Below are 14,393 nucleotides of genomic sequence, written 5' to 3' on the forward strand. Positions count from 1 at the left end.
GGACTTTTCCCGTCGCTTCTCTTTGGTGAGTAGATACAGTTAGTATTTGCCGTTTTCAGGGCGGGATACTGAAGTTAGGTAGAGTCCCACAGTAGGGAGGGATATATACCGAGGGCAGCGTCTTATTTAGAGCGTTACTTTGTTTGCAAGTAACTGAGAGTGATGAGGACTTTTCCCGTCGCTTCTCTTTGGTGAGTAGATACAGTTAGTATTTGCCGTTTTCAGGGCGGGATACTGAAGTTAGGTAGAGTCCCACAGTAGGGAGGGATATATACCGAGGGCAGCATCTTATTTAGAGCGTTACTTTGTTAGCAAGTAACTGAGAGTGATGAGGACTTTTCCCGTCGCTTCTCTTTGGAGAGTAGATACAGTTAGTATTTGCCACTTTCAGGGCGGGATACTGAAGTTAGGTAGAGTCCCACAGTAGGGAGGGATAAATACCGAGGGCAGCGTCCACGTTAGCGACTGGAGCTAGGAGACACAGCACTTCCACTAGACAAGCCATAGCCAGAACACACCTTCTGTCCACATTACTATATGCCTCCCCCATTTTCACTAATCTTAGAAGATCTGATCTGTCCAAATTAGAGGTTTGCTGACATAAAATAGCTCAATTTGTTGCTGGCCTTCAAAACAGAACTCATCACTGTATAGCTCTGAAACAATTACACTGGCTTGAGCTACCAAACCTTCTATCACTTAATCAACTCACAATTGCTCATAACATCCTACATCAACCCAATGCCTATCCAGCTCTAAAGAACCTAGTTCACCCTTATAACACTACCTGTACTCTCCACTCAACCAATAAACTACTGCTAAAAGTTAAGATATCCAACAACTCTTTCAGAGACTCCTTATTCCCAAATCAAATCACAATAATATGGAACTGTATTCCCCAACATATACTAATTACCCCTACTACCACCAAATTCAAAATCCTTCTTAAAGAACATCTAAATGATAAATGGCTCTGTTCCTGTATCACCCCTGGATAACTTTCTCTCCCCTCACTCTTTGGAATTTTATCCTTATCTCTAACGTCCTTCAAATTCTTCTCTTCCCCCTACCTCTTTGCATCTGTGACTTTCTTAGCTTTAACTGTAAATTTCTGCATACATTATATCTGCATTAACTATTAACCTGTATTACTTTACTTGCTGTTTGCATTATATTCTGGCTAAAAAACAAAACCCCTTCCAATCTCCAAAAATATAAACAACTTCGGAACCAAGCCAACCGATCATTACTTAAAAACAAAAAAGAATACTTCCATAACCTCCAGAACCAACACATACATGACCCCAATAAATTTTGGGGAGCAATCAACTGCCTACTACATCCAGGAACTAACCATAATCCATGCCCAAACCCTGAAAATACTCCTAGTGAATTAGCCTTGCTCTTCAACTCTTATTTCATAGACACCATTGCTAAACTTACTTCCACTTTCTCACCCATCACCGCAGATCCATTCAACCGTACACTCACACAAACTCCATCTAACACAATTACCTCTTTCACACTCTCTCCCATACCTACCTCTACTGTTCTAAAGCTTTTTCAGAAACTTAAACCATGCACCAATGCACCAGATAACCTACCCGCAGAATACTTAAAACTGTCAGCCTCCTCCATAGCAGACCCCATCAGTATTCTTATCAATAGGTCCATTCACGAATCTCTCATTCCAGACATCTGGAAAAAGGCTTATGTCCTCCCACTACATAAAGGAGGACACAACTCTGACATTTCAAACTTCCAACAAATCGCCATTCTTTCCCTCATACCTAAAATACTTGAAAAGTGTATTCACATTCAGCTCCTCAACCATCTAACTAAACGTCATCTCCTTTCCTCCACTCAGCATGGCTTTAGGCCAGGACACAGCACCTACACAGCCTTCATTTCTTTCCTAGACACAGTAAACAGAGCTCAGGATGAAGGCTCTATCATCCCTGCACTGTTTCTTGATCTGTCAAAAGCATTCGATACAATCTCCCATACCCTCCTACTCATTAAACTCTCCAACCTCAGCATATCTCCACCCACCCTTCAATGGTTCCAAAACTATCTCAGTAACAGGCAACAATCATGTATCTGGCAGCACTTTCCCTCCTCCTTTATCAATACCAATACTGGAGTACCCCAGGGTTCTATACTGGGTGACCTTCTTTTCAGTATATTCATTAATGACTTCCACAATTCTCTCACCCACACTACCATCATCCAATATGCAGATGACTCAACAATAATTTGCTCCTCTAAATCTGCCTCTGTACTACAACAACTTACCCAAAAGCATTCACTATAACTGAATCCTGGATGCCACAAAACCATCTTGCACTTAATCCCAATAAAACTAAACTTCTAATATTTGCCCCCCCAAAAAATCCAGTCAAATTGACAAATCTAAACTCTTTATCCAGTCACAAAATAGTACTATTATAGATGTCGTTCCTAGTACCAAATTGCTCAGTGTCATCATTGATGATAACTTAACCTTTGACCTCCATATCCACAGTAACATAAAAAAAAAACATCAAAAACTGGGAGCCCTTTACAGGCACAACTATTTCCTCTGTAACTCAACAAAAAAGTCCCTTGCCTTGTCTTTCCTACTTCCAATTCTTTTATATGGAGCCCCCATCCTCACCAACATCCAGTCCTCCCTAAAACTAAAACTCAACTCATGCTATAACAAAATTGCAAAATTTGCCACAAATGCAAAATCCCCCACTCACAACTGCTCTTCACTACATCAACTAAATTGGCTGGAGCTCCCTCATCAACTCACGTATGCACAAATAATTATTGCTCATAAACCCATCTACAATCCAGCAGCCTGCCCAGCCCTCTCCCACATTCTGAGTGCATACCAACCAAAACGAGTCCTAAGATCTGAAAATAAAATGCTGTTGAATACTGATATACTTAAGCTCTCAGCCGGACAAATGCTATGCTCTTATGCTGTCTCCAAAGTATGCAACAACCTCCTTGCCTCTCTCAGAGCTATCAGCAATCATACCAATTTAAAAAATCCCTTAAACTGCATCTCTTCTCACAATGGATATGCACCTGCACCCCTATTGTCTACCCCATAACTTAACCTTTCTCAGAATACTTACTCTCTCCCACTGTATAACTAGCCCACCCCACATTTTTCTTTCAAATCTACTCCTTCTGCTGTCACTTTCGCCTCTACTATCCCCATTTTAGCCCTTCTGCCTCAATCTCTCTTCTTCTCTGTACTACGCTGAACTATCTCTCTGCTTACATCTCACTTAGTCCCATACACTTTTTCACTTTCACATGCACCTAAGTAAAAATAACTCTACTCCATTTCTTCAAATAATTCTAAATATTCTAGCATTTTCTGTATAATTATACTTTAAGTATGCAATACTACTGCATTATATACTGTATACAATGTGTTAATACTTTATCTGTCTGTAACTATATGTCTATGTAACTATATGTGGAGCTTTTCTCCCCAGGTCTCCACTGAAAATGGGCTCTTCTCAGGTCCAGTGGACTTTCCCAGTAAACAAATGCAATAAATAAATAAATAATATTAGATGACCTATTTTAAGATTGATATTAGATTACTTGTTAGACATTTCTACTATGTGATTGGCAAATACGATGTAACTGTATATAGGAACCCTATATATTGTAATTACTGTTTGACTTGTTAAGTCTGTTACCACATTTTTTTTTTTTTGGAGCTTTTCTCCCCGGGCCTCTGCTGAAAATGGGCCTTTTTTGGCCCATTTGGACATTCCCAGTAAACAAATGTAAAATAAATAAATAAATACATATTGTAATTTTCTGAATGATGGCACTGTAATTTCTCTTGGCATTTACAACATCCTTCTACTTTCAAACCATTAAAAAAGATATACTCACGTTACCCCAGACTACTCTGTCAGTACAACACAGCAACATAAGGCCACAAGTACTAACAAAATTCAGACTGCATTCATGGGTTTGATTATCTCCGTTTCTGTTAGTAGATGACATGACAAAGAGCAAATCTTTTAACCAGATCAATTCTCCTGTATCAGAGCTGAAAATAAGCATCTCTGCTTAGTTTTGAATAGAGGATATTTTAAGGGTGGGGTTTCTTAAGGCAGCTATTGATGAATCTGTAAAAGTGTGGCCATGTAAATAAAGGACTCACTAAAACCATCATTCCACTAAATGACAGCTGTATTGGCACTGCTTAGTGGTGCAGAAACAAAGCTCTTATTCAGTCAGATCCTTTCTTACAAGCACCTTCCAGTCAGATGAGTGATCACAGACTGTCAGTTCCAAGTAGTGTCACCTGTCCACCTGGTACCATACTTCTCTATCACTAGCATATTGTTGACTAAGATTTCTTACTGTTTGGGATACACACTGAACATCTATACCTGAAAAAGTTTTGACAATTATTTCAAACACAGTAATAGAATAGCAGTTAGTTATAAGACAGAATATATCATATGACCTTTTTGAGACACATTTGGTAAGCTAGCACCTTAGCTATAGCCTAGGTGGCCTAGGTGCTATTAGCAGCTAAGGCATCTGAGGTGCTGGCAAGGAGACAATTGGCTTGCCCATCCTGGGGAGGGGAAAATGCATATTTAGATGCACATCATGGCTGAACTCTGGCTCTAACAGATGCTGGAAATGGACAGGGGGCATTGTCCTTAGGGAGGTCATGGCATTGGCTGAGTTGCATGTCCCACTGTACTTCTGTCCACAGACATCATGAGTGCACACAAAGGAGTGCAAATTTAGGGCATATAAAAAATACCTCCTTGGCAGCTTTATAATGCTGCCCAAGAGTGCCTCAATGTCATCTGTGGCCCAAATATCCAATGGAGGAATTCTGAAGAATGCTTGTTACATTCAGTACATCTGGTGAACAAGGAAATGATCTTGTCAGTAGCACATGCTAAACTGCAGAGTGGCAAAAACTACTAAAAATAGCTATAAATTTTGCAGATTATTTTGCCCCTTTCGCTTTATTAACTGGCAAGGTAGCAAGTTATGTTGTGCTCTGTCATGTATATTTTAATACACACACACATATATATATATATATATATATATATATATATATATATAGACACATGCATGCGTATATATAGATATGTAGGCATATTTTATATATATATATATATATATATATATATATATATATATATATATATACACACACACAGATATCTATATAGAGGCCTCATTTTGTTTATCGAAACTCCTTATTTTGAAAAACAAAAGTACAATCCCAATTACGTGAAAGTGCACTTAAACGAAAGTGCACTTTTGCAAATACTGGTTCACTGAACTGGCAAACTAAAAAAAATAAATAAAACACTGCAAAGGCACGCCCCCCCACACCCCCTGCTACTTTATATATACAAACTCCAAGATCGTACTACAGTGGGGAAAGAGGTATATTCCCTTATCCCCACTGTAGCATGCTTTGGTGCTGCAGTGTTTCTTTATTTTTTATTTTACCGGTTCGTTGAACCTGTGTTCATGAAAGTGCACTTTTGTTTAAGTGCACTTTCGCGTAATTGAGATTGTACTTTTGTTTTTTGAAATAACGAGTTTCGATAAACAAAAGTAGACCCTTATATATACATGTGTGTGTGTGTGTGTGTGTGTGTGTGTGTGTGTGTGTGTGTGTGTGTGTGTGTGTGTGTGTGTGTGTGTGTGTGTGTGTTTTGCTTGCTATAAGATGTGAAAAACATTGGATTGTGGCAGAAGAACAGTTTTTACTCACCTTGAGAAGCATGATGTCATTCCAAAAGTAGGGACTTCCCTTATAACTGGGATGTTGAATAGCCAGTGATACATTGTATTCTTGCTCAACACCCTCCGATACATATAGATTGTGTTCTCCTAAAACAACACTGATAACATCTTCTCTGGAAGAAAGAAGCGCATAGAATGGTCATGCTAGTGTATTGTAGAGCAAGCTCTTACCTTTCAATGCTGTAGTAGAAGACAGACATTTTTAAAGATACTATTACAACTTGTACATTCCCTTAAAGAAAGGTAAACTACCTACATGCAGCCAATTAATTATTCAGCAGATCCTGTTTGGCCATTAAAACATTTCAGGCAGCCTTAGTTGAAGGCATATTTTTTAAAATGTAGTTAGAAATTGTGCTTAAACAGAACTTTCCTGACAATATTCCCCAAGAATATCAATTTTTCTCACAACCACTGGGAAAAACTCAGAACTGATATGATATTTTCTCATGGGAACAGTCATAATACAGGCTATGATAATGCAAACAATGTCCAACAGAGGCCTATATAATCATTCCAGAGGGAATACGTCTGAGGAAGAGAGATAGGTATGTGCTGCAGTAGTAAATGGAGACATTAAAAATAAATTCTGTAAAAGACAATGCTAGATTACAGATTAATGATAAGGTATGTATTATTATTGTGACCAGAAAAATGTCATGCAAAAACCAAAGGATTCCTAGCCATTCCTATGAATGAGCTCAATAAACCAATTAAGTTGTTGCATAAAAAAAAAGTTACCAGACATACCCAGGGATTCAGAAAGGTTTACTATAATGAGGAGGTCTTATTTCAGAAGGCTTCTACATCATGGTAAGCCTTTGTGATTGACACACTGATATACTGCTATGCTTTTCCCTTCATGTGGGTTGAAGGGTGGAAGGAGGTCTCACTAGGGGAAACTGCAAATAATGCAGCACTCAGGGAGAGTGGCCATTGCTGTCCCCCAGAAATTGCTACAGCTCTCAATTGCTCAAAGTGTAAAATTCTTTTTAGGAGGAAAAAAACTGAGCATCAGCTTTTGATGGCATTCACCTATTCACTTCTATGGGAGTACTCACTGTACAGGTAAGCATATTGGAGCCATGGAGATGTGTGTGTGTGTGTGTGTGTGTGTGTGTGTGTGTGTGTGTGTGTGTGTGTGTGTGTGTGTGTGTGTGTGTGTGTGTGTGTGTGTGTGTGTGTGTGTGTGTGTGTGTGTGTGTGTGTGTGTGTGTATTAAGTAAGTGTGCATGTAGAATGGATCCTATACTACCATGTTGCATGGTCTGGTAGGAAGAACACTTGAGCAGTCAGGTCTGACAGTACAATGTTTGATTCAGAAACATGGCAAAGAGCCACAAGTTAGTTTTTTTCTCTGTGTGGCTTAACTATACCTCTGAATTGGAGATTCTGTCCATCACATTAAGTGATCACCTCACATTGGCCAGGTAGCATGAGCAGAAAAAAAATCTCTTTGAATCCCAAAAGTTTGACTTATGACTTTTATATTAACAAACATCTCTTTCTAGAGATGTTGTCGGCAATATTTAATAAAGATTTGATGGTGGGGGTACTTTCAGAGTAGCAAGAAGAAAAACAAAAGACAAAATGTGCACCAGCAATGATTTACTTATTTTGGGAAATGTCTCCCTTCTTCAAGTTGGTGTAACCATTGAGTTGGTATACATAAGTTCAGGGGTGTACTCTGCTTGTCCCCCACATTGGGGGTGGAAGTGGGCTGGCCACCTGCAAAAAACAATTCAAATTTTTTTTTTTCTCCTTCTGTGTTTCGGGCATGTTTTTTCACCCTTTCAGTTCTTCAACTTTTAAGAAGTCAGACTTTTGTAGCAGAAACTAAATGAAGTAATGATAAGGAAACTAAAATGTTTAAAGAATAGAGGGAAATTATTAATGGAACTAAGAATTTAGATTTAGTTTAGCAAAATATGTCTTCATTTCAGCATGTATGACTTTTAGTTGCTTACTTTTTGCATTACTGTTTTGTTGTTCATTTATTGTTAGTCATGTTTCTGCATACACATTTCAGAAGACAAGCTTTAATAAAAATTGTTAAATCCCTTTTCTTCATCTAGGAAGGTGTTGGCCAGATATGTTTCACATGGCAGAAAACTGAACTTTACTTTGAAATAGATTGCAACCATACTGAATGTGTAAGAATAATTGAGGATACAATTGGAATAACCAAAGTCAGTCATATTTAATGGCCAGCCTTTGGGAAAAAAATGATATCATTAGTCCCTTTATGAAATACTGATTCGCAGACATGAGTGGCAACCAGTAGGAGAGATTCTGTACACCCATTTGTATTACCTGTTGTGTTATCTAATCATGAAAGCTTACAGAAGATGCCGGCAGATGAAAATAAATAATAATAGAGAATATAAGCAGGTTGTAAGAAAGCACTATGTCTGTTGTAGAAGTTATCAGAAGTGTAAATAGTGTAGAAAGGAAAGTGAGCTTGGCATTACGGAAGAACCCTTCATGTTTCACACTTCTGGTGGGTACATGGGCAGCCCCAGAGAGGCAGTAGCTTTATGAGTATGTCCTATTTTTTATACTTAAAGTAACTACTAGACTTTAAATTCATATAGGAATAGAGAGCCATTATATTACTTCTGAGAAAGAGAACAAATTAAAAAAAAAAACAGTTCTCTACTTAAAAAAAATCAGTTCACAGCTTTACGATGAAAAGGGGGAGAAACTTGGTTGCATTTTCACTGATTTAGTGTTGCTGTTACCAATCACTATTTTATAAAAAAAAAATTAAACAAAAATATAATGTATAATCCAAATTCCTAAGGATAGTGGTGGTTTGTTAAATAGCAGATGGGAGGCAGATGTTTTCTTAATAGTTGTGGATTGTACATGGTGGCATATACAGGATGTGCTGTATGCAGGAGCAGGTGGCTGTGTAATGAAGTACAGCATTCAGCCTAAGGTCTTGTATGCCTGTAGAAGCTCAGGCCATTTCAATAATTATTGTAAAAAAAAAGATGTAGCATTTGTGGGGAAAGGCAGCACAGCAAGCAGAAATGTGAAATGTTTTTAAGATGTGGTACGGCGATCATTGCTGTTCAACTTGTCAAAATCTAAATAAATTATGAGCATGTAAAGCTAAGAGATGAGATTCAAAATACACACAGAAATAGAAGAAAAGAAATGCAAGTACGGCAAACAGATTGTGTAGATGAAAATGAAGCCAGTACTAAAAGAGCAAAGTTACAGATAAAAAAAAAAAACAGTGTGAAAAAGAAAAAACAAAGACATGAAGAACGTATATTAATATTTACAAGCAAAAAGTGAACTGGAAGTTAGGGTGGTGGTAGATATGCATGAATGTAAGCCAACCATTGGGATGAGAGTGAAAAACAAACTGCAGGAAGAGTCAATATAATAAACAAACAGACTTTACATGTAAGGAACTAATAATGTAAACCATTTGAAGGCAAGGAAAAGAATGCCTTTTCACTGTAAAATTGAGTTTTACAGTATGTTAAATGTATAAATGATAAAAGAAGAGAATGATCTTTCTGACATGAAAAAAATGAAAATGGCAGATTTTTTCAAATAATTTATAGAAAGTGATTGATGCTTCCTGAGGAAGGACACTAGTATATTATTTTTTTACACATGGGAAATGGTAAGACTAAGAAATATTTATGAATTATAAAAAGATTTGTTCTACAAGTGAGACTCTTATTACAAATAAAAGCAACACTTTCTAGGCAGGGGATTTCAAATGCAAACATAAGAAAATGGATGGTTCCATTATGAAATATCAGAATGCAATTGCCTGGAAATTACTTCTGCAATTACAAGCGATCAAGGCACATCTGTGCTATTTGGTTCAATGACACAAGTCTAAAACCTTTTTTTTTCCTCTGGTAGGGGAAATGCCCATACCCTGTACCCCTTGATACCTAATTGCTTGAAAGGAAAGGCACGCAGTGCTTCCAGCCTCTCCTGGTAGGTCTTTTCCTTTTAAGTGTGTGATCTTTTTAGTTAGGAACCTCTGGGGGTCCTTCCAGTTGCTTGATATGCCAAGTAAGATAGATTCCAAAATGGACATTTTATTTGAGAATAGGTTGGATCAATGCGGAAAATAGAAGGGTGCAAACTTCTTTGGATCAAGATGAAATACTTTTTGCAATCAGCTGCACCAGAAAAAAAAAGTGTCCTAACCACCGTTGTAATGTGAAGGTCAAAGATAAGGGAATTATCTACCCATGCTCCAGGTCCTCTCACCACACTTTCATTTTAAAGCTGGGTGTTGTCTATATTATGGGATAGAAGAAGAGATTGTTTACCAAATGTGACAATATTGCCCTTTTTATCATTGGTTTTACCCATTCTTTGAGCACCAGTTCTTCACATGTGCAGATTCCAGTTGGAGTTTCTTATTATCAGAGGAATCTTAAGGAGGACACCAAGTATGCAGTCATCTACAAACCTGGTGAGCCAGAGATCCCCTTTTATGATTTGAAGAGCTATAAAGTAGATGCTGAATAGCAAAGGCCCCAACAAGGAGCCCTGAAGAACAACATTGGTCAGGTTCATATTTACTGAGGATATTCCTAATACCCGCAATACATAGGTTCGATACCTCAACCAATAGGTTATTTACCTAACTAGAAAGATGGTCAATTTGGAGCTCATTCAGTTTGCTTATTATATTGACATGAGGTAATGGTGTCAAAACCTTAGATAGGTTGAGGTATGCTGTATGGTAGCATGTCCACTGATCATGGCTTCTACTACTTCTTCAGCTGACAAGATTCATTAGACAGAATGTACTCTTTAACAAAGTGCTGAGTGTCAGGCCTTATAGGATTTATGATATTCTCATTAACTAAGTCAGTTCTAATACACTTCATGGCTTTGCAGATGAGACTAGTCAGGCTAGTGGGTCTCAGGTGTCTGGGGTCAGTGGTGGTTACACCTTTATGAACGGGCATCATAACAGCTATGTACCATACTTCGGGGACAAAACCAGTGGTTAAGTTTATGTTTAAAAGCTGTAGGAGCAGTTCTACTAGGGTATGCTTTGTACTGTTATTAAGGCAAGCATATATATTATCAGGACCCATGAATTATATATTTTTCTTTTTGAAGAGTACCTTTAGCAAGTATTCTTTGGTTAAGGTGCTGGCTTGACATTCTGTGGGAAGTGTGAGATTTGTAGTGTAGTTCTTTTGTGAGTGAAATTTGCAATGAATTTGTTTGCTAGTATGTTAACTGTCTGTACTGGTTTCAAGTAGGCAATGCCATTTTGGATAAGTTCCAGGCAATGCTGGGTGTTATTCCTTAGTTTCCTAATGAAATTAAAAAAGGATTTGTAATTGTCTTTAGCTTCTAATGCTAGACTATGTTTATGGGATGCCTTTGTATTCCTGATGGTGTTTTTTAGTTTCTTTGACTTTTGAACGTTAACCTTGATTTGAGGGGTTGAGGGTTTTTTGTTTTGCTATACAGTCGAAGAAGCTTTTTTCTTCTTTTATTGTATCTTTTATTTATACATGTGGATCAACTGGCTAGTTTACATTTAAACTTACCATTTTGTTTGGATCTGGTAGGGACGGGCTGGTCAATTCATTTATTTAAGCAGGCATAGAGTCTTTTTGCATAACTATTTGCCATGTCAGCATCTTAGGTACAAGAGTTAAACCTAAGTTTTGAGACCACATCATAGAATTGTAGAAGGTATGTACATTTCAAATCTCTAAACTTTATGATATTTGCATCTAATAGTTTGGAAATTTAGAAGGAAAAATGTTACCAGTTTTGCAATCGGATTTAACTGGAGAATGGAGTACTAGATGGATAGTTGATGACAATGATATGCTGGAAGGACCAGGTCAAGAACATTTTGTCCTCTAGTGTGTTCTTTGACAATTTGGTTCAGGAAGTTTGTGTTTATGAAAACAAGTAATTGTTGAGCATAGCCTAAAGATGAAGAATAGGTATCCCAGTTTATTGTCAGGTAGTATCTGCTAGGATAACGGAATTCTTGTTGATTTGGAATTTATCTAGGTATTTCAGGAACCTAGCATGGTTTTCTGGGAGCTTTACAGGGGGTTCTGTAAGATGCTATAATGTGATAGCTGGTCCTGGTTAGTGTGATTTGGATCTCAATCAGTTCAGCTTTTTGGTCTTTCGGACTCTGCCTAGAAGTGATGTGATCCCTAACAAATATGGATACTCCATCAGAGTTACCATTGGGCCAAAATGCATGTTAGGTGCAACACTCTGGATTGGAGGGAACATTTTCTGTACATTAAGACCAAGTTTCTGTAATAACTTACATGTTTGTGCTCCAAACACAGCAAGGCCTCAGGTTCAGGCACCTTGCTATTTAGACTTCTGGCATTGATCAGAGACACCTTGATGAGGTTTGGTGCTTGATTTATTTCTGTTGGGAGATCCATTATTTGAGCTTTGTCTAAACAGACACTATGGGTGCTACAAAAGCTTTAGTCAGTATGCAGAAACCCTGAAACAAAAGGTGTAAGCTATGCCTTTTAAAGCAAGCTAAGAATACAGCATCCATGGGACCAGATGACATCCCTGGCTGTGTACTACATGAACTACAAAATGAACTGGCACCTTACCTAAGTGTCATGTTTAATCATAGCCTCACCTCAGGCTTCATGCCCACTGATTGTCGCACAGCTACAGTTATCCCACTCCACAAGGGGGGATCCACCTTGGATCTCGGGAACTACCGTCCCATCAGTCTGACGAACCTGATCTGCAAGGGCATGGAATGCATTATCATGGAACTTATAAACAAATGTCATTGGCAACCTTCAAACACTGGACCCCACCCAGTTTGGGTTTGTGAAGGGGCGATCTTGTCTCCTGAACTTGATTAACTTCTTCGAATCAGTCTCCAGAGCTGTGGACAAGGGTAAGGCGGTCCACACAGCCTATCTGGACTTCGCCAAGGCCTTTGACACTATCCCCCACTCTGGAATCATAGATAAACTTACTAAGCTGGGCATAAATCCCTACATCACTCGATGGGTTTCCAATTGGCTTACTGACAGAACCCAGACTGTAAAAGTAGTCGACTCCAAATCCAGCTCCAGACAAGTGACAAATGGGGTACCTCAGGGTTCAGTCCTGGGACCACTCTTGTTTGGCATCTACTTCTCTGAAGTACAGGCCAACACTAAGGGACTCTGGCTAACAAAGTTTGCAGATGACTGCAAACTGGAAGCCATTATTGAATCCCCAAATGATGTAGATATTCTAGAAAAGGGCCTTACAGAAACATATGATTGGTGCCAGAACCATGGGCTCAAGCTTAATGCCAAGAAATGTATAGTTATCCCCTTTGGGAAAAAACATGTACCCATGAATTACCACATAGGTGGCAGTACACTAAACACTGAAAGTGTGATGAGAGATTTAGGGACACAGGTGGACAGTGGTCTCACCTTTGATAACCACATTGCCACAACAGTCAGGAAATCCTTCTATGTGGCACACCTCATCACTAAGGGCTTTTCATCCAGAAGAAAAGGAGGTCATTGTCCCACTGAACTCATCCCTCATTAGACCCATTATAGAGTACAATGCCCCGTTTTGGAATGTACCTCAGAAGACATCTGCAACAGCTGGAAAGGCTGTAGAAATTCCTCGCTAAAAGAATCACAGGCCTAAAGCAGATGCCCTATGCTGACCGTCTAAAAAAACTCCAGCTATACAATGTGGCATATCGTCTACTCAGAGGCGATCTCTGCTTAACATACAAGGCCATGTCAAACCCTAAGCTGTTGGACATGCTCCACTTACAGAAATCCCAATCCCTCAAAGCTGCACGCTCCAGGGATCTAAACCTTGTCATCACAATGAACAAAACATGCTGGAGGGATAGGTTCCTGACCCAGTGACTCCCCATACTCTGGAATAGACTGCCCATATATGTCAAGCAGAGCGCCTCCTTGGCCCTCTTCAAAAAGAACCTTGATGACTGGATGGGAGATAGGAAATTCACCCCGGGGATCGTCAGTCACCCTGCTAGACAGGGGTCCAGGGAAGTAAATATTGTGGGAAGAAATACCCAGGGAATTGTTATGGCTAGGCTTGTATAGGCCCTAGGGCCAATAGCGTAGTACCAACCTATGAACCTATGAACCTATAAGAGTGGCTATCTAGTGTCTCCAACCATTCTGACATATACTGGAACCCCCAAAAAGGACACCAGCTATGCAGCAAATTGATGAAGCCTGTCATCTTTCCCTGCATTTGTCATCATTTGAGTAAAAGGAAGGATTCCATTCAAACCGGGGTTTCACTTGTATTTGTGACATGCACAGAGAGCTCTATCAGGTGTCTCTGCATATTCCTCAGAGTTCTACATACCAAATCATTTACACTCACAAGGACCACTGCCATGTCATAATCTATTTGTTTGACTTAAGGGTATTTAGGGTCCTTGATATGTCAGAGACCCTGGATCCTGAAAGGCAATTCAGTTTCACAATAGCTCTCAACCTCTTAGCAGAAGAAATCTGGACAAAGACAAAAATAATGGGGGCACAAAGGCCAAAAATAGGGACACATTTTAAATATTG

General features: G+C 38.9%; 1 protein-coding gene across 1 annotated transcript in view; it reads right to left on the minus strand.

The window, feature by feature from the left end:
- The window catches only part of LOC122793601 (trypsin-3-like), a 234,833-nt gene that overhangs the window by 127,314 nt on the left and 93,126 nt on the right, over positions 1 to 14,393 (minus strand). The window contains exon 3 of the mRNA XM_044061773.1: positions 5,780 to 5,924. Coding sequence (XP_043917708.1) covers positions 5,780 to 5,924 — 145 coding nt within the window. The remainder of the gene's footprint in view (positions 1 to 5,779; positions 5,925 to 14,393) is intronic.

This window comes from Protopterus annectens, chromosome 2.part0 (assembly GCF_019279795.1).
Source record: "Protopterus annectens isolate FY-2018-M chromosome 2.part0, PAN1.0, whole genome shotgun sequence".
Taxonomy (NCBI): Eukaryota; Metazoa; Chordata; order Ceratodontiformes; family Protopteridae; genus Protopterus; species Protopterus annectens.